The sequence below is a fragment of the Ovis aries genome, chromosome 11, assembly GCF_016772045.2.
Source record: "Ovis aries strain OAR_USU_Benz2616 breed Rambouillet chromosome 11, ARS-UI_Ramb_v3.0, whole genome shotgun sequence".
Classification (NCBI taxonomy): domain Eukaryota; kingdom Metazoa; phylum Chordata; class Mammalia; order Artiodactyla; family Bovidae; genus Ovis; species Ovis aries.
Genome location: NC_056064.1, coordinates 18,413,484 through 18,438,467, shown reverse-complemented (window position 1 = coordinate 18,438,467; position 24,984 = coordinate 18,413,484). Strand labels below are relative to the sequence as shown.

Genomic DNA, 24,984 nt, shown 5'->3' with positions numbered 1-24,984 from the left:
TGGGTCAGTTAGCATTAGGCAAAATTTTCAATAAACCTCGTTGTTGTTGAGTTCTTTTATAATTGTTCCAGTGATTAAACTAACAAAGCTCCCCTTCATTTATAGTCCAAATGCTTAATCCTTCAACTGGGGCTATGTGGTAGAGACAGACTCTCTCCCCCTACTCTCTTCTGTATTTTCTCCTTTCTATAAGACATAATCTGTCTTATTTATCTTCCTTGAGACTTGATAAAATTGTATTCTTGGCAAATAAAAATCCTAAAGAATCTTAAGCTGTTATTATTTTTTTATGTTATTCTTCCTTATTCAAATGGGGGAAAATGGCTGTCATGTCTGTTTTGGTGTTTTGTTTTGTGTTTTTTTCCCTTAAGATCTCTGCAGTAATGAAATAGTCAGTGTGTATATATAAGATGGATTTTATTTAGATATTAAGACAGTACTTTGAAATTCACCTTCGTCTTCTCAGGATAAATATATCCTTGCAAAACATTTTAAGGCACTTGAAAAATCTGACTAACCCCATACCTTAACATCTCACATTTTATAAAGTGATTTCTGTATATTTCAGTGCCGAGTCTAAAGGAAAACAATGTGTATATTTACAAAGTGAATGAATATTAGAAAAAAATCCCTCAACTGACACTGCAGCAAATTTCTGGTGCATGCACTTGCTATTGAATATATATTCAATCCTAACGTTGACTTTCTCTTAAAAAAAGAAAAAAATTCTGAAGTCGATTTTTTTACTGATTTAAATAACAGCTTACCATAGTGTCGTCTTCAACATCAGCATCTCATTTTCTCCAGGAAACTTAAGCTTAAAGGTCTCCTTGTTCTGGAAAGTAGGAACCGCTTCTGGCTGTGGGCTGTGCTTGCCTGCTCAGCTGCATTGTGTTGCTGTGAGCTGAAGCTCTGCAACCACCTGATCAGTACCACATAGGAGGACTGCAGAGCTGTCATTGGTGCTGACTCAAATTTATTGCAGGAGGTGCACACGCGACAGAATGAGCCCCGAAAAAATCTTTTTTTTAATTTACAGCATTGAGTGTACCCATATAGCTCAGATTTGCCATAGGAAGGAAAACCTCGTGGACTTTAGACCTGGCCCTGCTCATTTCTGTGTATTTGTCTGAGCTTCGGCTTCACATTTTGACATTTACCTCGTGGAGAATTCGTGGTTCTTTTTAATGCTCCTACTTTTCATGCTTTTTATACATTGAAAAATGCTAGAAATGAATTTGACCTTCCTTGTGGATGGTTTTCTAAGATGTTAGTTTAACTGTTTTTTAACTCTGCCTTCTCAATTTTTTTTCCCCTGAAATGGTACAATTGTCATGTCACTTTTAAAAATAACATCTGATTTTTTTATGTGCTCCCCCAGTGTGGTGATTATTATGTACAATCACCTTTTCTGATTTATCATCCACTTAACTGTTCATCTTTTGGGGAAGTACAAAAGTACTTAAATATGATTATTTTATCTTTATCTTTTTGATACAAAGGATTATTTTACCCAGGCTATACACAAACGAGGGAGGCTATGTTTTTAAATGAACGTCTCATTTTTCTAAATTATCAGTTCATGTGGTAACGTAAATGTATTTTATTTTATGTCTTTTGGATTAAGGATTTTTTTTCTTCATGAAGTTACTTTGGTGAGTGAATATGAATATTATTTTCTCCAGAGACATCTTTGGTAATATATGAATGACTATTTATTTGATTTTATGTCTTGAAAATAATAGCATACATTTTTAAATGATTTCTTCAGAATGTTTTATATTTTATCTTACTGAGAAAACAGTTTGTAGTTCTTAAATTACACAAAATAATGTAAAAGGGAAGTTTTTCATTAGGGGCTGTATAAAATTAGATTTATGATCGCTTCAGCTCTACTCTTTAGTGGACCAGTTGTGTAAATAATCTATTAAAAGTTGAAGCTAATTTCTAGAAGAGCCAACTTACCTTAGAAAAGAAAACAAGGTAATGAACAGTTTCTTTGCCAAATTGTTACCATTTGAAAACCGGAAGGTATGGGGCTTCCGTGGTGGCTCAGTAGTGAAGAGTCTAGCAGTGTAGGAACCATGGGTTCCACAGGTTTGATCCCTAGTTGGGGAAGGTCCCCCAACCCCTGGAGCAGCTGAGCCCACATGCCACAACTACTGAGCCTGTGATCGAGAGCCTGGGAGCCGCAGCTACTGAAACCCGCACGCTCTAGGTCGTGTGTTCCACAACAAAAGAAGCCACTGCATCGAAAGGCCCGAGCACCCCACCTAGAAAGTAGCCTCTGCTAACCACAACTGAAGAGAAACCCTCACAGCAGTGAAGACCCAGCACAGCTGAAAATAAAATAAAATTTAAAAGTAATAAAAAACCAGCCGTTATTGGGCTTCCCTTGTGGCTCAGCTGATAAAGAATCCACCTACAATGGAAGAGACTTGGGCTCGATCCCTGGGTTGGGAAGATGCCCTGGAGAAGGGAAAGGCTACCCACTCCAGGATTCTTGGGCTTCCTTTGTGGCTCAGCTGGTACAGAATTTGCCTGTAATGCAGGACATCCCGGTTCAATCCCTGGGTTGGGAAGATCCCCAGGAGGAGGGAAAGGCTACCCACTTCAGTATTCTGGCCTGGAGAATTCCATGAGGTTTTAAAGAGTTGGACAAACTGAGCGACTTTCACTCACTCACTAGCATATTACATATAAAGAAAATCTCTTTATGTCTGTTTACTAAATCCTTTATTTTTCTCTAAATTACATTTGCCATTCTTTTACCCCAAATTTTACCCTAAATATACTCTGAGTCATGTTTTATATGAAATTAATGTTCCTAGAAAAGTACCTACATTTTAAATGTCTGTAGTGTTCAAAATTTATTATTGATTAGGTACTTTATTCCCACTTTACTTTGAGGGTTCAGCCTTGAACTCTTTAAGATTCTTTCTGTGAATTTAAGAAGCCACTCATCAATCTTAGTGCTTAATAATAATGTTTTAAAAAATACTATGTTCAACAATATTGTGGAAATAAGGAATGAGAGTTTTGACACTTCAGTTTCTGGGTATGTAGGTATGTATGTTAAACTTCACAGGAAGTGACTGAGGGCCAGTTGGTTGTTGTTTAGTCGCTAAATTGTGTCCAGTTCTGCAACCCCATGGACTATAGCCCACCAGACTCTCTGACCATGGGGTTTCCCAGGCAAGAATACTGGAGTGGGTTGCCATTTCCTTCTCCGGGGATCTTCCCAACCCAGGGATCAAACCCTCATCTCCTGCATTGGCAGGCAGATTCTTTACCACTGAGCCACCACAGAAGCCCTGGGGGTCAGTTTACCAAACACTTAAATCTCTCCTTTTAATTTTAGGAAGTCTTATTATATCCATGTGGAAGTAGAGTTATCCAGTTCCATTATACTTATTAGTACTTTTTTTTTTGAAAGAAAGAACGTGTTATTTCAGTAGCTAGAGGATCATATGAATTTGTGTTTAGGCTGTATTGAGATCAGATTTTGCCACGTATGATAGAAAATTCCAATATAATAGTAGTAGCAATGTTTCTTATTTTAAATTTGGGGACATCTGAGGTTGTTTCTGTTATTCAGAGATTATTGGAATATTCTCAAAAAGAAAAAGAGGGTGGAAGTACTATTTATAGCCATACCACCCTGAATGTGTCTAATCCAGAAGCTAAGCGGGATCAGGCCTGGTTAGTACTTACATGGGAGAAAAAGGGAAGTACATTTTATTTATTTTTTGATTTATTTAAAAATACTTATATATTTTGACTGTGCTAGGACTTCAATGCTATGTGCATGCTTTCTCTAATTGTGAAAAGTGGGGCTACTCTTTATTTGCGGTACAGGCTTCTCACTGTAGTGGCTTCTCTTGTTGGGGCACAGACTGTAGGGCATATGGGCTCCAGCAGTCGCAGCTCACAGGCGCCAGAGTGCTGGCTTAGTAGTTATGGCACACAGACTTGGTTGGTCCGCTGCATGTGGCATCTTCCCAGACCAGGGATCAAACTGGTGTTCCTTGCATTGCAAGGTGGATTCTTAGCCACTGAACCACCAGGGAAGTCCAAGAAGTACATTTTAATGCTCTTGAATTGAAACCATCTGTCCTTATGATTTTAGAAATTCTCATGAAATAAAATAATAGTGTATTACTCCAAAAAATAATTTTTTGTAGTCTGAAGTATTTGTTACAAATTATTTTAGATGTTATTCAGACACATTACATTTTATAAAAGTCTGTCAAGAACTACAGTTGTTTATGCAACTATTGTATTCTAGAGTAAGCAGTAAGTTAATTTACACATTCTTTTGTGAAACACGCTGCTCTAGGACATATTACCCCCACATTGTGAGAAGTATAACAAATTACCTGCCAAGGAACAACTCACCCATATTAATCAACAGTTTGGCAGTCCAATTCATTTATCTTTGTTACTTAAGTTGATAACATTTATTGTGCTTATTTGAGAGTGAAAGTATTATATTCTCTATTTTTAGTAATACAGACTGAATTTACTGCTGAAAACAGCTAAGAGTACTGAATAAAGTATTATAAAAGTATGGAAGGACTGACAAGATAGAAATTATCAAGTCAAAATTCAGAAAGGACCTTTCTCTTACCTCACCACCCATTTCCCCCCATGCCACTGGCTTGTTGTCGAAACTCAGTCACTTGTTCCCTAGGATGTCCCTCATCTGGATTTATCTGTTTGCTTCCTTGTGAAGATTTAATTTGTTCCTCTGTCCTCATATTTCCTACAAATGGTTTCTAACAGCATTACATAGCTGCTTATTTATATCATCCCACAATAGTTTCAAAATAATATCAAGTATTGCTACAGACAATTAGTTTACAGACTACTGAATAAAGTTTAAGATTTGTTGCAGCCTTCTTTGTTTTAGAATGTATTTCACTAAGGATGTATAGTCAATTCTGTGTCCTAATGCAACTTGAAAGAAATAATTGTTTTCTCTATATCTTTATATCACCAACTTTATGTAAAGTTCGTGTTTCAGTTGCTTAGCAGTTTCTAGGGACTGTGCAAGTCAAAAACAAGGTACTTTCAGGAAAATTTTGCTTCTCTTTCCCCTCCTCCCTATTCCTTTCCTCTTCCGATCAGTGACTGTTTTTATTATTGATAGCTTTTGATTGTATCGTTAACAGTATTTCTTTTTGAAAACCCAACAAAAATATGTATGTATGTATCATATCTTCTTACCCCCCTCCTTATATAAATGGTTACTACATGTCTTGTTCTTTTTTTCTTCATAATATATCTCGAAGATCGCCCCATGTCTGCGTATAGAGGTCTTTCACATGCATTACATGATTCATAGTGCTGCACCATGGTTTATTTAACCACTGCCCAGATGGGCATCTGGATTGTTTCTAGACTTTTGCTATTACAAATAATGCCACAGTGAATACCCTTGCATCTAAGTAATTTTACATTTTGTCCAACAAGTCTTCGAGAAAAATTCCCAAAAGTAGGATTGCTGAGTGAAAGGAAAAGTGCATTTGAAAATTTCCTGGGTATTACCAGGTTTCTCTCTGTAGATGGTACCATTTTGCAGTCTTACGAGCAGTGCGTCAGGGTGTCCTGGAGACCTAGAGACTCTGTTGCTGAACTTCTGTATTTTTTTTCTTACTATAAGAAAAGTTGCATATCTTTGTTTTCAAGGATCATTTTAAATTTTTCTTCTATAACTGTCTTTTATATGTTTTGTGTATTTTTTCTAGTGTGTTGTGGGTATCCCTCCCCTGCCACATCTGTGTTTAGGTTTTTTAAAATTTAGGGTTATTAGCCCTTTGTCTTAATTTAAGTTGCACATTTTCCCCCAGTTTGCCCTTTGTCTTTTGACAAAAGGTTTTTTTTTTAATGGTGTTTGTTTTATTTTACCTCTAAAAGTTTAATGTAATGGATTTCCTTTTTTTTTAAGTAGTACTTTTGGATTTCAAGTCTCAAGTAGAAAGATTTGTCCTACTTTCAGATTATAAAGGAATTCACTCATAGTTCTTCTATTATTTGTATAATTTCATGTTTTATGTTTAGATTTTGGATCTATTTGGTGTTTGTTCTAATGTAATATGAAGTATAGATCCAATTTCATCATTTTCCAAACATCTATCCAGTTGTCCCAATAATCATTTGAGATTTAAGTCTGTTTCTGGACTTTCCATTCTATTCCACTGACCTGGTTATCTAATCATGTACTAGTATTCCAGTGTTTTACTTAGCGATGACCATATATTTCGCTACTTCTACTTTTTGTTCAGAACTAGTTGATAACAACAGTTAAAGTCATTCTCATCTAATTCATTGTGTTGCCCACTGCCAACACCAGATGGAATACACGTGTGATACATGTGTGTTGCAGTGCATGAAGTAGATGCTTTTTGGTCCTGTGTTAGTGAAAAGAATTCTGAAACAGGGGTCAGGAGACAAACTCTGCTTTCAGTACCACTTGTAAGCAAGTCATCTACTCTCTATCAGCCCATTTTCTCAGCATTTAACAAATAAAAGGAGTTGAACTACATGGTCTTGAGAGTTGTCCCAAATCTCGTTAATACTGATCTGGTAAGAGCACTGCTGATGTGTAGTATGTAGTTCCACTTTTTATTCCCCTGTGCCTTATCCTTTTGCCATAGTCATGAAATAAACTTTCTCTTCTGGATCCTGCTTCTTTAATCTTTTCTGTATGTTTTTCGTTCCAGCATTTTCTTTTCTCCTGTGTGTCTTTTATTAGGTTGCATTTCTTTCTGCTGATTAGGCAAGGATTGCCACCATTTGGCTGCTCAGCTTCCACTGACCTCAGTTGGGAAAAATTGCATGCAGTAAATGGGAATTGCTTTCCCCCTGGCAGAGAATTTCTTAAAAAACAAAAAGCAGCTGCTGACAGTAGTCTGTTCTTCTGTTATACAAAGAACTGAACAAGGAAATCTTCCTCTTTGGTGTTTGAAGAAATCAGACAAGCCTATGAGCAGGTCATCAGCTCTTGATTTACCTATGAGGGTTGGTATTTCCCAATACACTTTCTTCAAGAGGTCAGGAAGAAAGTGATAGAAAAAAAAAAAGAGAGAGAGCAGACTTGAGGAAAGAGCTCATTAGGTAACAGTCCTACATATAAAACAAGAAAGGTTATGATGATTTAAGGCATGTCAAACTCTTTACCAACTTTAAAAACTGTATACCTTACTTACCCAAACTAGAATACTTAAAATTCAAAAGAATAATTGGAAATTCTTAAACTCCTAGTTGTTGCTGAATAAGTTAACCTTAAAAATGGTAAGTTTGAAAAACACATGAAAGAAACTTTTTAGGGAAGAGGGAGGGGGTTCAGGATGGGGAACACGTGTATACCTGTGGCAGATTCATGTCGATGTATGGCAAAACCAATACAATATTGTAAAGTAATTAACCTCCAATTAAAATAAATAAATTTACATTTTAAAAAAAAAGAAAGAATTTTTAGTGTGGAAGACAGAGGAAAACCAACATAATATTGACAATTAATATCATGCTTATTCAAGAAAAATAAGCTCAAGGTAATGTTTCTGCAAATAAAAAGGTTTTACTAGTAAAGAGACATTCAGTATCTAAAAGTCTGCTAGTTTTTATTAAGATTAAGCTTTGTTAGTTTCTTGAACACCAGTGCTACTAATAAATGCATTGTTCTGGAAAATTCCAGAACTATGAGCAGTTCACAAAGGGTAAGTTACCACTAAAGCCACCATCTTTCGTTCTGAGTGTTTCCCTCAGGAGTTCAGGTAGGGATAAGGGGGAAGAATTCATACTTTTCAGCAGACAAGCACTTTTGCAGGCATGGGCTGGCGTCTCCACATGAGTAAGCCAGTGAAGCTATACCTTGACTTTAACAAAGATTGGGCCTACCCCCTACTCTGATAACTCATTATCACTTGTCAGGTAGTGAATAAAAGATGAAATTCTGTGTGAGAAAGGTGGTTTAAGAGTTTTTTGGAATGAAGCCAGAGAGGTTTTGTTTTGTTTGTTTGTTAATAAAGATTTCAGTTTGCTTGGGTGCTTGAGGCATATACAAAATCAACTGGGAATTCCCTGGTGATTCAGTGGTTAGGGCTCCATGCTTTCACTGCCAGAGGCCTGGGTTCAGTCCATGGTTGGGGAGTGCTAAGATCCTGCAAGCTATGTAACCTGGCCAAAAAAAATAGAAAACATTTTAAAGAGGCTAGTTTTAAAATTTGTGCTCCCCCAACAAGATAGGAAAATGTCTATGTCTACATTTTATGGGCCTGCTTGTATTTTTTTCAGGGTAAGTGTCCCCAGCTCAGCTTTCCAATATGATGTTTTAATATGTTTGTCTTTCAGTTTCCAATGAGAGCTAAAAGGAAATTTATTCTCAAACACATTCGTTTTAATCTCTCATCCCCACAACCTTGGAATATTTATTTAATATCTGAGGTATTAATTTAAAACTTAAAGCTTTGTTTAAAACTTGGTGTATGTATTTAAATTCTCAGACACACTCCTTTTCAAATTTTGAAATGGAAAAATAAAGTTTAACCAAGGTAACTTTATACACAGCTTTTCAGGAAAAAACATATCTACTGGGTAATAATAAGTATATGTATGTTGCTTGTTTCCAAAATAGTTAAGTTATTTATACACATACCATCCACATTTGTAAAATATACCGTACGTTAAAGTTAGGTCCTATAGACATAAATAAGTTCCACTTATATACATAGGCTTTGAGCAGATTTCAGGTAGTTCCTGAATAAAAATCAAAATTGGCTACCAATTGCCGTTTAATATATCTTATCGCACGAAGAAAAAACAAAATATTGGAGTCCTTTGAGAAGAACAGATCAGTTTTAAAGCAAGTAGTAATATTTATTACAGTTCTGCAGGTGGGGGTGGCAGAGATTCATTGAGATCTTGATCAAAGTCAGGAGGAATAGGAAATTCCTGAAATTGGATCTCATTGTTGGAATCTTCCTGGTTTTTCATAAAATCTCCTGGTGGCACGGTCAAGTTAAATGAGTCAGGGGGAGGTGGAAATGACTGCTTGGACTCAGAATTATGATGTTCAGAGATTTGGTTGAGACAATCTAGAGATGGTGGGAGATTGGTGGAATCGTTTGGATGAGGAGATTCAGCTATCATCGTGGGTTTGTCGGGTTTGTTCCCCTCCTGTCCTTCGGTATCAAGAAGGGAAGCAGGTGGTGGAGGCAGATCTGCCTCATCTGAAGAGGAAACAGCCGTGCCGATTGTCGATCCATCACCGCTGTCTTCTGATGTACCATTTGCCTGATCTTTTATTCTCTCTGTTTTGGGATTTTTAGAATCTTCAGTGTTTTCATTTGATTCAAACAACTTAATTTCTAAGTCATCTGCTAAAAGTGCACTTTTGCTTGGTTTCCAGACCATAAGTGAAATAATTGATGAACGTTTTGGGAATGCTTCATTTTCTCTAATGTTATCCAAACATACATCAGGGGTTTCACCATCAGCAAACGGAGACCTGCCTGCCCAATTTTGATCATTTAACACTGGTTTTCGCAAACATTTCCATAATACAATCATGAGTATAACTATCAACATAGTAGTCAGAATTGTACCAATTAATATGGCTGCTATTGAATTATCATAATTGGCTTCCTTTGGGATGTTTGTTGTACTGCTAAATTCGAAGTTGAATCCTGGTGTCTTCCTAGGTGAACTTTGGACAGTTGGTGTTGGTTGTATGGATATACTATGAACAGTTGGGGTAGTTGATTTCCTGGAAGAGGAGTGGGTAGATGATGGTTGTTGAGTAGGAATATAAACTGATGGTGGCGATTGTCTGGAAGAAGAATAGGCAGATGATGATAGCTGTATGGCAGAGGTAAACACAGGCAGTGCTGTTCCTTGGGAGGAGGTGTTGGCTATTTGTATTGTTTTTCTGGTGACATTATAGACAAGTGGTTGTCCAGCAGAAGTATGTGCTGCTGGTTTCCCAGAAGAAGCATAGGCAAGTGGTGTTGGTTGTCCAGCAGCAGCTTTGGCAGTTGTTATTGGTTGTCCAGAAGATAGGTTGTTGAATTGTGTTGGTTGACTTGAAGGATTCTCTATCGTGCCCTGAGAATTCGCCGAGATATATGGCATTGATGGTCTAAATACAGTAGATTGTGGTTGCCTCTCTGTTGTAGTTGCTTCTGTCTCTGAGGAAAAAGTATCGTTCAGATGTCCGCAAAACAAAATTAAGACGAAATACTTGAGATCCATTTCAGAATGTTTCCTTCTTGCCAGTAGTTTTATAATAAAAGAAAGAAAGATAATTAGGTATCATTTAGTATTCATCATTCCTAATTTAGACTTGATACACTCCCAGCTAACATGAACAGCTCCTAAGTATACTGTAACTTATCATGTGACATTTGGACCCCAAAGGCAGTGGTCTCATAATTCTTTGGGAAGGTTTGTACGTGGCACTGTTGCCCCTGTGGGTTTATTGTGCTGCAGCCCTTCATTGTGTAACCATGCATCCCAAATGCACGGGCTCCGTATGCTAGAGCCACGTGCACACTGCTTTCTCCTCTGTTTCCTGCTAGAAATACATTGATCCTGCTGCCTCAAAGGGTGCCAGTAACCATCTATTACTTAATCCAGTGGTTTGTTTTCTTTTTTTCTCTCTTGATCACATTTGACACCGTTGATTATTCCTTCACTGCTATTCAAGTAGCTCTTTGGAGTCATTTTCCTTTCATGTTCATCTCACTAGCTCCTGTTTTTTCTCTTGCATCCTAAATACAGTACTTTATATGTATTCTGTCTTCACTCTTCACTGCTTTTCTTAATCCTGAATCTATCAGGTTTCACCTCTCACCTTTAACCTCTAGCTCCCAAACCTGTGTATCTAGCCAAAATTTCCTTAATTATTGTTCCGTTTGTATGACTTCTTGGTGGACATTGCCATGTACATATCTCACTATCAGCAAATTCAGCGTATTTAAGTCAGAATACATCTTCATCTTAAAAGTGACCCTTCTCCTGACTTCTGTTTTTGCTAATGGTATTACCTTTGTGAGTTTCTCATGCCCACAACCTATTAAGTAACCTTTGCAGCTATATCAGTGTCCAGGACGGTGTCTTTATATTAGAATTTCATATTCCTAAAGGATTCAATTCAACTCATACTTGACAATCCTAAAATGCTCTTCGAGTCTGGTTGAGGGAGGTGGTCTTGCTGCTACTTCATTTATTCATTGATTAGCACCATGTTTTTGTCAGGCTCTGTTCTGGTTTAGGAGATACCAAAATTTAAAAAAAATTTTTTTTCTAGTAGTAGAAAAAAATAAATAAATCTAATTTGATACGTTTTCTCAGAAAGGTATGCAGGAGATGCACAGAGGAACTAAGCTAGCCTGGGAGAGCTTCAGGGAAGGTTTCTCAGAGAAGTAAAACCTGAACTGAATCTTGAAAGGTCTGTAAGATCTAGGTAAATAAAATATTCCATCCAGGGGAATAACATACAGGCCTAGGAAAACGAGGCATGTGTTTAAGTTTGTGGGGTAGGGTTACCTGTGGAATGTGGCAGATGCTAAAACTTGAAGAGTTTTTTTAAGTTTCATTTCTATTTCTGTGGCCTAAAGATCTGTCTAACCATAACTAGTCATTTAATCTCTCCTGGTCTCAAATGTCTTATCTCTAAAGTAAGGCTAGTTTTCAGCTCTGTATGTAATACTTGTTTCATACATCTTTAAACACAATGGTAACTGTTTGGTTATTTCTTAACATTAGGGAAATGAAAATCTCTGGGTTTTAAATCCTGGTCAATATGATTTGAAACTATAGTTTCTCTGTGATTTTTTAAGCCAGTCTGAGAGAGGTTTGATGGTCTATACAAGCCTTGATGGCAAGGTACAGTAACAGACAAGGAACTCCCTCAAGTTTGCAAAGAAATAGACTTTTTTTAGCATATTTGTTTTCATTGCTTATTCCTCTACCACTTAGTATATAGTGATGATAAATTACCCTATTTTAGTAGAGGAGAAGGAATGTGATTTTTTTTTCCTATGTAGTCTCCTGCTTTTTATTTTCTCTGTCATACTTAAAGCTTTAATTTTAAAATATTTCTTCTTTAAATTCCCTTGCACACTGCTGATGAATTAATCTTCTGACAACCAAGTTTTATCAAGTCATTGCTCCCTTGCTTATTGTTGTTCAGTTGCTCAATCACGTCTGACTCTTTGTGACCCCATGGACTGCAGCACTTCAGGCCTCCCTGTTCTTCACCATCTCCCTTGCTTGAGGGTTCCCCATTGGTATCAAGGTAAAAATCTAAACTGAGTTTTCTGCTTCTGGCCTGAGTTTACCAGTCCAGACTCATATCTCATGACTGAAACTTCTCATTTAGCCTCTTCCTCATCTTACATACTTCCTAAACACACACTTTTTCTCCCCTTAGCAGACACTTTTAATCATGCTATTCTTCACCCTCTGAGAGTGTGTTCTTTTTTCTAAACCTAGTCTCTTCCCTCTTCTGGTTGCCTAACTGTGAATCTGCCATCATCTGTCAGACCTCAGCTTAAATTCCCTTTTTAGACCTAACTCTCTATGACTGAGCACAGCCCAGAGAGCTCAGCCATTCCCTGAATTCCCCCTCGTTCTTGTTCTCTTTATGGTTCCTTGGATAATTCTTCATGTATGTACCTCACTCACACTTCTTTTCTCTCAAATAATTGTGTTTATTTTTTATTTCTTTTCACATATTCTTTTTGTTATCTCCATCACCTCAAATAAGATTATAAAGGACTTTGAAGAAGGCAGAAAATGACAAAGAAAAATCCTTATCTAGAACATCCTAAGTGCTGTACCATCTCAGGTGTTTTACGTACTTCATTTTATTTAACTTTTACATAATTTTATGAGAAAGATGGAGAAATCTTTGATTTACAGATAAAGAGACAAATTTAAATGTGTTAAGCAATTTGCCAAATGTTATGTCACTATTAGTGACAGATAGGGAATTTATACCCACAGACCCATCTGATTTTAAAGCATATGCTGTTTCTGCTACTCCAAATTGTCTCATGTTTTTGTATGTTGATTTCTTTACAGCAGAACGCTGTATGTGTTAGCAGCTCAGTAAAGTTAACCTATAATTGGGCTTCTTGGTTTCTTTTCCATTTCAGTATTTTGCTGTTTATTAATACTTCTTCCAGAATGTAATTGTTGTTGTTCAGTTGCTAAGTCATGTCCGACTCTTTGCAACCCCATGGACTGTGTAGCACGCAAGGCTCCTCTGTCCTCCTCTATCTTCCAGAGTTTACTCAAAATGTTCATTGAGTCAGTGATGTTATCTAACCATCTCATTCCGATGGTTACAATGTAAGCAGAGAGGTAAAATCTGAGTTATTAAATTATGCCTTCTATTCATTTTGTAAAGGGTTCAATAGGGAAAATTTTGAAACTTTTGGCATAAATATGGAAATTTAAATCATCTCTATATGTTATCATCCATGCAGTTCCTACCTACTGTTCTTACAGATTACCCCTTTCCCCAAAGAAGGCCTTATTAGAAAGTGTTATTCTTTAGAGATTCACTTTAGTTTTCTAAAAAATGCCATCCAGAGCAACAGAAAACATAGGCCATGAATTATCTTCAGCCAAGAATGTGTCTTGTGACTTTTCTTAAAATTTTTAAAAACCCTTCACAGTTCCTTTTTTCAGTTAGCTAAAAAAAGCATTAGAGAAGGAAAGAACCCAGATAGGAACATAATTATAAGCCCAGTTGAGTTTGTATGGTCAATTTTGATAGGGCATAGCCTCTTTTGTTAATAGGATTGTCATAGGACCTTAAAGTGTGTGAGATTTTCCACTTGTCATTTAAGGGTTACAGCAGTATTAAAACCAAATTCTGTTTTTTACCTATCCTACCCCTTTCTCCAGCTCTTCAGTTAGCTATACCCTCCTAGGGTCTGCCACATCAGAATGCTCAAATCTGTCTTAGAATTCCACTACAGCAATTAGGAATAGTCCAGAGAAAAGGAATAAGATTTAAAAGAAGAGTAAATGAGGGGGAGAGGTATAGTAGTGAAGAAACTGACTCTTTTTTTCTAGTTCAGTGACAGTGAGGGCAGTGTTATTACCAGTGCAGAAAGTTACTTAACATATGTGATATATATATGTGTATGTATGTACGTATGTATATGTATATATATGCAGGCCATTTGTACCTGAAATACCAACATTACTTCTTCAGGAGAAAAAGGTAGAAAGAACCATAGAGGGGGCAAGGGAGTAAAAAGGAGGAGAAAATGTTGGATGCAATGAAATGAAAAAGGAATGCAAAGAAATAAAAAATAACACAAAAGATAAAAGTAAAGCCAAACAAAGGATAAAGAGCAAATACATGGAATAGGGAGGTAAATTGATTAGAGAAGGTATTGAAAGAAAAAAAAGTTAATAAAAGGCTGAAGAACAAATAGTGATTATGTATTTAGCAAGAAGTTAGGGTAGAAGGTTAAAGCAAACAAAATTAGAAGTTGGGGGAGAAGACCAGAGTAGATGAAAGAAGGAACCACAGAATGCTGCTTTCTGTCTTTGCTGATGCAGGAATCAGCAGAGGATCAGTGTTCTCAAAATGGAGGACAGGCCTTAGATCACCCATCTTCTCAAACTCATTTACCTTTCATTTCAGGACTCCTATCTAAGCATCCTTAAGATTCTCTACTCCCCCCTGCCCCCCCACCGTCTTTTGGCACTCGGAAGCTACTTGTTAATTACTCTAAATAACCTATGAACAATCTATATAGCATTTTTTCTAGAATTTCCCTAGTCTGCTGCTCAGGCAAACCCTGAGTTTGTCTACCTTTATATGGCAGTATTTTGCTCATTATTTTAGGTTGGGACTCGAGGTTTAACTCAGATCTTGGTTCTTTGTTTTTCCTGAATATTGAAAAAATTTTAGAAGAAAAACATCAGCTGTTTTAACTAAGTATTTGAGAGGCAGTTAAAGTAGGAGTCCCCTTAATGCATAAGTACATAAAGAGTTTAGCATGTAAAACTGATGCTAAATTGGATATGATAAGAGAGATGTTACTGTCTTTATGTTTGGGAACGCATGTAAGAATTAAAGATTTTAAAATTTTAAAAATAAAAAATAAAAAAATTTTTTAAAAAAAAGAAAAAAAATAAAGAGGAATCAAGGAGATTTGGCAGGCATATCCTTGATAAGGCAAATATAGGTAGCAGTATCAAAAAATAACATCTGAGCTTCAGTTACTTTGTTATAATACAGATATAATAAAGTTTAGTGGTATTGTATCTCCTGCTAGTATAGTTATGAAACCAGAAAAGGAAGAAGACAGCAATTCTGTATCTTGACGAAAAGCAGCAAGGGGAAATTAACTTTGAACTATAATAGGAATTATTTGATGACTATCTTTTATCAAAAAGAGCTCCTATTTTACTAAGTACATGCCAGATGTTTGGCACCGTCCCGTCTTAAGGAGGAAGGTGATGTTATCGTCACTTTACAGATAAAACTGAGACACAGAGAAGTTGGATAATTTGCCAAAGTGTCACAGCTCTAAGTAGTGGCACTGATACAGAAATCAGTCAGTCCTATATAAGATCTCTTTCCTTCCATTACATTCATAGTAAAATTCTGAAATAGGAGTGCTTTAAGAGGAAAAGAGATGTGAACTCTCTGGGAATAGATAATGTAAGTGACTTTTGGAGTCAGCTTTTTAAAAGGTTGGACAAGAACTACCAGAAAACCATTTTGGTCCTGTGACTAGGAAAACAATTATGTGAGTTTTGATTAGTTAGCCTGTAAACTGGCATAATTGGGATGACTTTTAAAGATTGGACATTGACAGGCATCAGATTCTCATTTAAAAAATTCAGACTTACTCAGAATTCATAATTTCCCTCTGAGTGGAATTATATAGGGATTAGTTGGAAAACACAGGCACTATTAAACCCTACATTTGAAATAGATTCTTTAAAAATATATAGATAAGCATTGTCCAAAAAATGATAAACATTTTTCTGTATTAATTTCTGTAATAGTTACTTAGAAGAAATCCAAAGTGGACTTCTGTAAAAGAAAGTCATAGGTACTTTATGAAATGTTGAAGTAGGATATTACCCACTATGAATTTACCATTCTATGATATTATGAGTCTATGTAAATAAACTCTTGGCAATTTTTATTTTGGAGGATATTCGCTTTGCAAGTGTCCAGGTTACGCAAAGAAAACATCTTTTCTCCATATTAGCAACTTTCTATTCTATGAGTTTTATTTTCCATATCTATTTTATACTGCTTACTAAAGACTCAGATAATATGTGACATAAATATGTAGTGATGAGTATATGTCCACACATTTTACCATAGCAGTTTTTTTCTTAGCTTTAAAAATTAGTGATATTTTCATGTCATCATCATTACTAAAATTCTATTTGTGTAAAAAAGCATATTTAATAATGATCATTGAGTGTCTCATCTAATCACCTTTGTTTATTTTTAAATTAACTGATGGTGACCATTCTTACTATGAAAACTGAAGGAGATTAAAAATAATTTAAACCTATGGATTATGTTATATATAGGAAATTTTCATATAAAGAAAATCAAAATTTTTTAACAGTTGGTATTTTGGGGTTGTAGATTCAGCCATAGCTCATGAATTCTAGTCTTATTTCCAACCCTTAGCTTTATCTGCCATGGCTGTAGTTTTATTTCTTTTAATTACAGAACTGAGGTCAACAAACATAATGATTGAATAAACTTTAAAGGGTTTATATTATATAAACCTAGGTGAAAATTTTTCTCCAAGGCAAGCTCAACACTGAATTTTTAAAATTGCATGCAACAAAACCATAATACCTGTTACCTATCTTTAGACTATCAGACTTTAAGTTTAAAACAATAATAACATTTTAGTTTTAAAAATTGGAGAAGGAAATGGCAGCCCACTTCAGTATTCTTGCCTGGAAAATTCCATGGACAGAGGAGCCTGACTGGCTACAGTCCATGGGGTCACAAAGAATCAGACAAAAGTAAATTTTATGTAAAACAAAGATCAAACCAGATTGCCTGTGTGAAATTGTCTTACCTTGGCTGTTAACTTCTTTTGCAGAAGGCTAAATTCTTGTTCTAACTGGACATTTTGGTGCTTTGGCTAAGAAAGCAAAAAGTGGTTCCGTTCAGATTAAAAATGATCCTCTAGCACATTGAAATAGGTTCTGTAGAGAAAGAGGAAGTTTATCAATAGTTCGTTCCGGAAGTGCAATAAGCCACAAAATGACTAAGAAAGTACTACTTTAACAGAGCTTAATTTGAAACACAATTTGGAGCTACAGGATTTGAGTGCTTTTAATTAACATTTATGAGTAAACCTTTGAGACTCTCTAGTAATGTGATTCAGTCAGTTCAGTTGCTCAGTCGTGTCTGACTCTCTGAGACCCCATGGACTGCAGCACACAGTAATGTGATTATATAGTTTAAATATTTAAAATAGAACCTTGGAGAGAAAGTTATATACGGAAAAACTGCCAGTCGGGTTACTACCCATAGTGAGATTTCTTTTCATAACAAATGAATGATGTGTCCTGTTTACTTGTGTGACGGTAGGCAAGTCGTTATACTTCTGAATCACAGTTTCCTCCTCTGGAGGAATATTTCTGTTACTAGGTTTTGAGAGGATTCAATAAGATAAAATATATAAATGCCTTACACACAGTTGGTAGCCAGTAAATATTATTTCCTCTTATATAATTTAGGCTAAACCCAGGTAAAAGTATGATTAATTTTTTCCAAATAGTTTCCTAAATGATTTTAAAGTTCAAGTCCACAACTCTTTAATTACCCACAAACTAGGTAATTGTCAGTGCAAAGTAAAAATAAATTGGGAATCATCTTTTAAATAAGTTAACTAATAAGTATGTTGAGAAGAGTATGAGTCAGTATAAAAACACATTTCTTTGAGCATGTCACCTTCTAGACTCTCTCATCTGAAAAGTAGAGATCATAATTCTTAATTTATAAATGTATTATGGGATTAAATAAATGTAAAGTACCCAACATCACACCTATTATAGTAGATGTTCAGTTCAGTTCAGTTGCTCAGTCGTGTCTGATAGTAGATGTAGTAAGCATTAAACCATGCACTGCTTTCCCCTGGTCACTGCTGAGGAACACAGATAATTAAGACCTAGTTCTTAATTTCAGGGCACTTATAACCTGGTAGAAAAAGATTTTTTTAAAAAAATATGCTATAAACTTATTTTATAGAATATAGTTTGCTATATATATTGAATTGGCCAAACAGTTTGGGTTTTTCTGTAAGATGTTATGGAAAAACCCAAATGAACTTTTTGGTCCCAATATAATATAGAGTATGCTACATAATTTTTAAATGTGCTATAAATTTTTGTTTCACTATTTTTAAACCCCTAAATTAGTAAGCATGTGGGCCATAGCACCCAATGGTAGAAAAGTGTCCTTGTTCAAAAGTAACTTTTGAACTCAAAACATATCTTAACCTGTCATCTTTAAACAGTGGTTAAGTTTGGAAAGGAACCACTTTCATGAGCTACCATTGGATGTTGTCAGTCTGAAGATGTGTGTTAAATAGCCAAGATCAATTCAGTTCAGTTCAGTCGCTCAGTCGTGTCCGACTCTTTGCGACCCCATGAATCGCAGCACACCAGGCCTCCCTGTCCATCACCAACTCCCGGAGTTCACTCAGACTCGCGTCCATCGAGTCGGTGATGCCATCCAGCCATATCTTCCTCTGTCGTCCCCTTTTCCTCCTGCCCCCAGTGGTGAGGGATAAATTTTAAATATTTCTGCAATAGGAGCTTTCTGTTTTGTGTAAAGATGTTCAACATATGTGTTGCATAAGAAAGTAGCTGCCTAGTTAATTTTAATTTTTAAAAAGACAATCATTTGTTTCCAGTTTCTTGATTCAAGGACTGCTTTGTGTTATCACTGTTTTTGTGCAGTCTCAGATTTTTGATATGCATAAAATGGGAGCTCTGCCCAGGTTCATTTCAAATCTGATCCTTTTTACCCTTCAAAAGATAATCTGCTGCTGCTAAGTCACTTCAGTCGTGTCCGACTCTGTGTGACCCCATAGACGGCAGCCCACCAGGTTCCCCCATCCCTGGGATTCTCCAGGCAAGAACACTGGAGTGGGTCGCCATTTCCTTCTCCAATGCATAAAAGTGAAAGTGAAATGGATCAGTCGTATCTGACTCTTAGCTACCCCCATGGACTGTAACCCACCAGGCTCCTCCATCCATAGGATTTTCCAGCCAAGAGTACTAGAGTGAGGTGCCATTGCCTTCTCCGAAAGATAACCTGATGTTACCACAATGGGCATGAGCTTTCTTTTGCTTTCCGTTTTCCTTTGTTGTTGTTTACCTTTTTCTAGAATAATAGGGTTATGATTTGTTATTTGGGAAATGGATTTTTAATAAATCAGTAACAAATTGATAATAAAATTGATGTTCTTTTTCCCTGTCTCATTTTAAGATGTAACCTTAAAAAAAAAAATGTAACCTACCTAGATCTTTGGAGCAATGGAAATTTTACAAATTTAATCTGATGACCAAGAGCAGTATGATCTAGGGGATTATGCAAAAATTATCAATGCCTCTATCTGGAGCTCACCCCATTTAAATCAGGAGGAAGGGTGTAACTTACACATGGGTAAGTTAAACTCTTCAGGTGATTCTGAATCTCAGTCAGGATGCGAATTACTAACCTAGAAAGAATTGCAGTAATACTTGGAAAAAATATATATAAATGTGTAAAATGTTTCCTCAGCCAAGTGCTCTGTGATGACTGAGAGAGGTGGAATTGAGGGTGTGAGTGGGAGGTTCAAGAGGGAGGGGCTGTATATGTGTATATATAGCTGACTCATTTTGTTGTACAGGAGAGACAAACACAACATTGTAAAGCAGTTATACTTCAAATTATTTTATAAAAAAAACAATGGCTGTTGTTAGGGGGTGGAGATAGTAGAGACTGGAAGGAGGCCTAAAGGCACTTTCTGAGAAAATGTTCTATTTGTTGGTTAAAAGGTGTTGACATGTGTAAACATTTGTCAAAGTGAATTGAATTGTAAAAAAGAAAAAAACACATACATATATATAAATGTTTCCTTAAATGTCTAGCATATTTCCCAAAATAAATGCTCGAGAAGGGATGAGATTTTTGAGACTGGCCTGGTCTTTAATTATGTTCTCTGTCAGTTTTGGTGGACAGTTGGAAAGTCTCTCAAAGCAATTTTTGCAATATATTAAATTGAAGATGAAAGTCTTGGCTTAAATGTAAGCCACTATTTTACTTGAACCCAATTTCTTTAAACGTTCAACAATTACCTGAGTATCCTATTTTCCAAATTAGAACAAATACACACACATATACACATCTTTTCTTTGCTCATGTCATATTGGATAGTAAAAAAATAAAATTGGTTTATTAGGTTACTTGGCACTCTCAAAGTCCAGAAACGAATCAGCCTTTGAATATTTGATATAAAAAAATCCCATAAGCAATATTTATAGAGTTACATTACAGTTAAACAGCAAGATAGGTTTTACCTTTACACTTAGCATTCTGTTGAGGCTATAAATCTCATCTGTTTCAGTTGTACTCTGTCTCTTACTGATCTTTGCTCTAAAATAATCAAGTGAATGCAAATATACATAGTCACTTTTATTCTATCATCCTAATTTATTATACAAAATTTAAAGTTTTAATTAAATATAGTAGAAAATTACTTTCTTATGTACACCACATGTAAAGATGAAAGCATCTGGCATAACATTAGCCCTGCTTATAGATGAACTGGTATGGATTCTGTCACATTCAGCAAAGAAAGTACCATCTAACTATACAGTTCAACTCTATGCGTTAGGAATGTGACTTCTGTTAGATGTTAAAGCATGTAATAGCCTCAAATGACACACTGAAACTCTTCAAAGTTACTTACATTTGGACAAAGATCATGTAGCTACTATTGCTGAACAAGAAAAACTCATAAATTGTCTCTTTCTAACTCAGTCAGTTCCTGCAACGTGTCTTTAGAACCTTCCTTGAATGCTTTGTTGTTTTATTATTTGCTTTCTAAAACAGTGTCAGACACCGTTTAAATGATTAAGTAAGCAGGCATACTTCTTCCCTTCTCACTTGCTTGATTCTAAGCAAGGCCAGCCATGGCAAACTTTAGACCTTCAAACCAACACCTTGGCATTAAATGTCAAACTGACTTCAGTTTTACCCCAGAAACTTTCTCATTGCTGCTTTGCATTTTTCTTCACTAAAGCATCTATTAGTTAGTGAGTTTTTCAGTTCCTTCTTCATCTTTTCTTTCCCTCGTAGCTGTGAGCACTCCAGTAGATTGCATCATTAGGTTGGGCACTGTGAGCTGTTTTGCTCTTTTCCAAGTGTCTGATTCAGCAGGCCAGAGACCACTGCTTGCCAGAAAATCACCATTGCTCCTAGGCTGACGCTTGCCTACTTGTTTTGATCGTCTGAGAGATGAAACTTTGTTTGCCAGAACCACAGTTGATAGACATAGAATGGTGCAGATAAGAAAGAGCACAGCAATTATGATTAAGCAGACTAGCATGGCCATCTTGTTGTTGTCGTCCTCACAGACACCCTTTTTGAAAATTTCACTGTGACTTTTGCTTGAGTTTTCAATGCTCTGTACTGTTGGAGGACTGTTCCTGACAACAGAAGATACATAAAGCTCCAGTTCAGATTTAGGAGTTAAAAACGCAATGTGAGATGATGTTGCTGTTTCAGGCATGTTTGTAGAATTATCTTTTTTATCTGCTTCAGGAGTTTTAGGGTTTGTGTTAAAGTTTTCATTTTGGCTTCTGTCCATCTTGTTGTGAATATCTGGATCCAAGACAGTAGTATTGTTATCCCACAGATGGGTATAGTTTGCTTTTGTTCCAGGAGACAAAGAAAAAGCTGTTGTCATCAGAAAGGCAAGATGCAGGTGATGTCCCATGTGTCCCATGTCTGTGAGTGCACTGGTAATCTGTAGGGATAGAAATAAAATTTGTTAACTTGTGAAAGAATAATGGTTCCTAGTTTTGGTAATTGTCATTAAAAGATGGATAGACAGTTGATAAGTTTTAGTTATAATTAGCTATAATTACACTCATGCCTGACATTTGCTTTCCTGTTTGAATTCCTTCTGAACTGATCTTTTTTCTACTAGGCTACATATAAAGAAACAATTTAATTTCTCTTACTTTTTTAATGCTAAAAGGTAGCTACAGATAACTACTAATCACTGTAAACTGAATACCCTGGTTTAAGAGTTTCCTCCCTCTTGAGCATGCTGGAAGAATTTAGCTTTGAGTCACATACTTCTGCTTTTACTCTTTTGATTCCTCCTTTTTTTTTTTTTTCCTGACCATTTAAGGAAACTCCTTGCAGAAACTCCCCATCCTCTAACAAATGAGTCACCCATCTGTATAGTAAAGGAGAAATGTGACATTTTGCTTCATGTATGAGAAGAAAATGCAAATAGTTTTGCTGGGGGTTCAGGAAAGGGGAAGTGTGGTAGCAACCAAGAGAAAACGGACCTCAAGTAGAAATTCAAGATGTTCTTTTTTCTTCCTGGGTGTTTATCTTGAAGCTTAGACTAAAGCTTAGGAATATATTCCCAGTATTCATGAAAGCACTTCTATGATGATGGGTCTCCCTTCACCTCTATGGCCCCTGAGTTACTGTGGCTTTCTGAAAGCAAAGACATGCCACTTTTCTCATCCCAAACTTCTGGCATTACAGAGGAAAAGAGGCAAGTTTCTTTTGAATAATCTCAAAAGTTCAACAAAAGATATTGACCTTTCTCGTTATTATTTGTGCTTAGAATTTTTCTGTGAATATTTTGACCTAATCTTTAAAAAATAAGGTATACAATAAAATAGAAATACAATATCAGGATCATGGGATTTAGGCTCAAGTGGGAAGTCAGTGCAGATCATAAGTCTCAACCTATAAATGAAAAAGTGGAATTTCGGTTTTGGGTCTGAGCTCACTGGAAGCCAGTCCACAAAGGGGAAAACTCTGTTCCTAATTTTTATTATCCATCATAAGACTGAAAATTTAAATGCAGCTGGCATATCTGTTCTAGGTACTGGTAAGCCAAGGAAAGATTCATTGCCATTATTGAGCTATCTCTTTTAAAATAGTATTCCAGTTTGTCTGGGCCACTTCTGTAAGAGTGTTTTATTGTTTGCATTTATATGAATAGGGAAGTGGGAGCAAAAACTAGGTTATTCCTCTGCTGTTTAGTCAGTCAGTCCCTGTGCCACCCTTTGCGACACCGTGGACTGTAGGCCACCAGGCTCCTCTGTCCATGGAATTTTCCAGGCAGGGTTACTGCAGTGGGTGGCCATTTCCATCCCCTGAGATATACCAAATAAAAGTGCCTGTTTGCCTATTATATGTAAGTTTTTCTCAAACTAGAAAGTACATGGATGTGAGTTTGTTTTTAATGCAGATTGACTCCATAGGTCTAGGAGGGACCTGAGAGTTTTAACCAATTCCAAGGTGACACAGATACTGTTGCTTCTCATGGTTTTTTTTTTTTTTAACTGAAGTATAGTTGATTTGAGAATAACAAATGTGACATACTGTTATACAAATGAAAGTAGCATGTAATAAGCAATGCCAACCAGAAACTAACCTCTGAAGTAGTATTTCCTATTGATAATATGGAGGGGAAAAAAGCCCTTTCTTATGTGTTCTAGAAGTAAGATTACTTTTCGGATTATAATTTTTATAGACAGTTAAAGATATTGTGTACTGACTTGTCTATAATAGTGTTTGAATTCAATTTTTAAGTTGAATGACATAAATCTTTGGATTTATGGAAGTACTTGTGATTCTTCCACAAAGAGAAAGACTTTAAATTGGATTATCAAATAATTTCCAGCCTTTTATACTAGACTGGACTTCTGCATGAGATGCTAAAAATGATTTAAAGCAAGTTATTCTTGTCACATTAGTTCATTAGCCTTGTAATATGTATCATAGTATTTGTACACATTCTAGCAGTGCTCACCACAGGATAAATAATAGGCCCGCTGTTGATTGTCTTCAGCCAGATGTACTGTCATCCCCAAATAAACAAACCGTTAACAAAATGAGACTTTGATATCCTTACAAATGCCTAAGAATAGAGAGCTGTCTCTACATCTCTAATTTATGCAATGAAGGCCAGGTTATATTATGAAAATTTTCCTTCATCTCTGGTAGTTTTCAATAAAATTTATAATGCCTAAGCATTAGTAATGAGAAATTTTTTTTAAAAACTTTAATAGGTAAAACTTGACAATTCACTGAAGAGACTAAAATCAAATTCTACTTAATCTTAATTTAAAGCTCTGTGTTGATGGTAACTCTTGCCATTTCTTACTTAGATTTTACTTAATAGAACAGAGAAGAAAACAGCATACGTGTTCCGTTACTAATTCTACTTTGTTAGTACGATTCTTAAGCACTGTTCGAAAGTATTTCCTCAAACACTACTCTGAAAGAAGTTATAAATGAAAAGGCATAAGAAAAGCCATATATATGACCTACCTTACAAAATGCTTGGTCAAAATCTTATAACCTGATTTTAATAAGCCACTTCTTTTCTTTTCTTGAAGCCCAGCTTCCAAATAATTTAAAGCAGAATAGACTTGAAGAATCTGAACCTAAATCTGCAGTTTGAAAAAAAGGATATGTACAGCTAGCTTTCCACTAACCACAGATGACACATTTCCTTTCCACTGCAGCTAAAGCACATGTCACAGGGAAAAAAAATCTCCAACTTGTCTATTTGGCCACGGCATGACAGGAGGCTTTGTAGGACAAATCCCCGCCTCCAGGGTAGGGAGGGTTTTCTGTTTAATGCCTTTTGACCCTATGCTTATTATGTATGTCTGCTATATGCTTTCAAATGCTATGTAAGTATCTTTCAG

General features: G+C 36.0%; 4 protein-coding genes across 36 annotated transcripts in view; 1 reads left to right on the top strand and 3 right to left on the bottom strand.

Moving 5' to 3' along the window:
* OMG (oligodendrocyte myelin glycoprotein) overlaps positions 1 to 17,221 on the bottom strand; it is a 34,558-nt gene extending 17,337 nt beyond the window's left edge. Inside the window, exons 1-2 of one of the 2 annotated variants that reach the window (XM_060395269.1) lie at positions 17,097 to 17,221; positions 768 to 10,270 (exon numbers count right to left, since the gene is read on the bottom strand). In XM_060395269.1, the coding sequence (XP_060251252.1) occupies positions 768 to 770 (3 nt within the window). In that variant the 5' untranslated portion in view covers positions 771 to 10,270; positions 17,097 to 17,221. The remainder of the gene's footprint in view (positions 1 to 767; positions 10,271 to 17,096) is intronic. The other variant, XM_060395268.1, reaches the window with a different exon arrangement.
* NF1 (neurofibromin 1) overlaps positions 1 to 24,984 on the top strand; it is a 253,657-nt gene that overhangs the window by 180,924 nt on the left and 47,749 nt on the right. The gene's annotated exons all lie outside the window — the stretch shown is intronic.
* EVI2B (ecotropic viral integration site 2B) lies at positions 7,609 to 17,221 on the bottom strand. 2 transcript variants are annotated; one of them, XM_012185364.4, is made up of 2 exons: positions 17,097 to 17,221; positions 7,609 to 10,270 (listed from the first exon to the last, which is right to left on the bottom strand). In XM_012185364.4, the coding sequence occupies exon 2, from the start codon at positions 10,252 to 10,254 to the stop codon at positions 8,884 to 8,886; it is 1,371 nt and encodes a 456-aa protein (XP_012040754.1). In that variant the 5' UTR covers positions 10,255 to 10,270; positions 17,097 to 17,221; the 3' UTR covers positions 7,609 to 8,883. The 2 variants fall into 2 exon arrangements, with proteins under 2 accessions (XP_012040754.1, XP_004012533.1); XM_004012484.5 differs by having other exon boundaries at positions 7,609 to 10,267.
* EVI2A (ecotropic viral integration site 2A) lies at positions 7,609 to 24,775 on the bottom strand. The gene is made up of 4 exons (XM_060395282.1): positions 24,602 to 24,775; positions 18,073 to 22,043; positions 17,097 to 17,226; positions 7,609 to 10,267 (listed from the first exon to the last, which is right to left on the bottom strand). Exon 2 carries the CDS (start codon positions 22,020 to 22,022, stop codon positions 21,324 to 21,326), a length of 699 nt encoding a protein of 232 aa, XP_060251265.1. The 5' UTR covers positions 22,023 to 22,043; positions 24,602 to 24,775; the 3' UTR covers positions 7,609 to 10,267; positions 17,097 to 17,226; positions 18,073 to 21,323.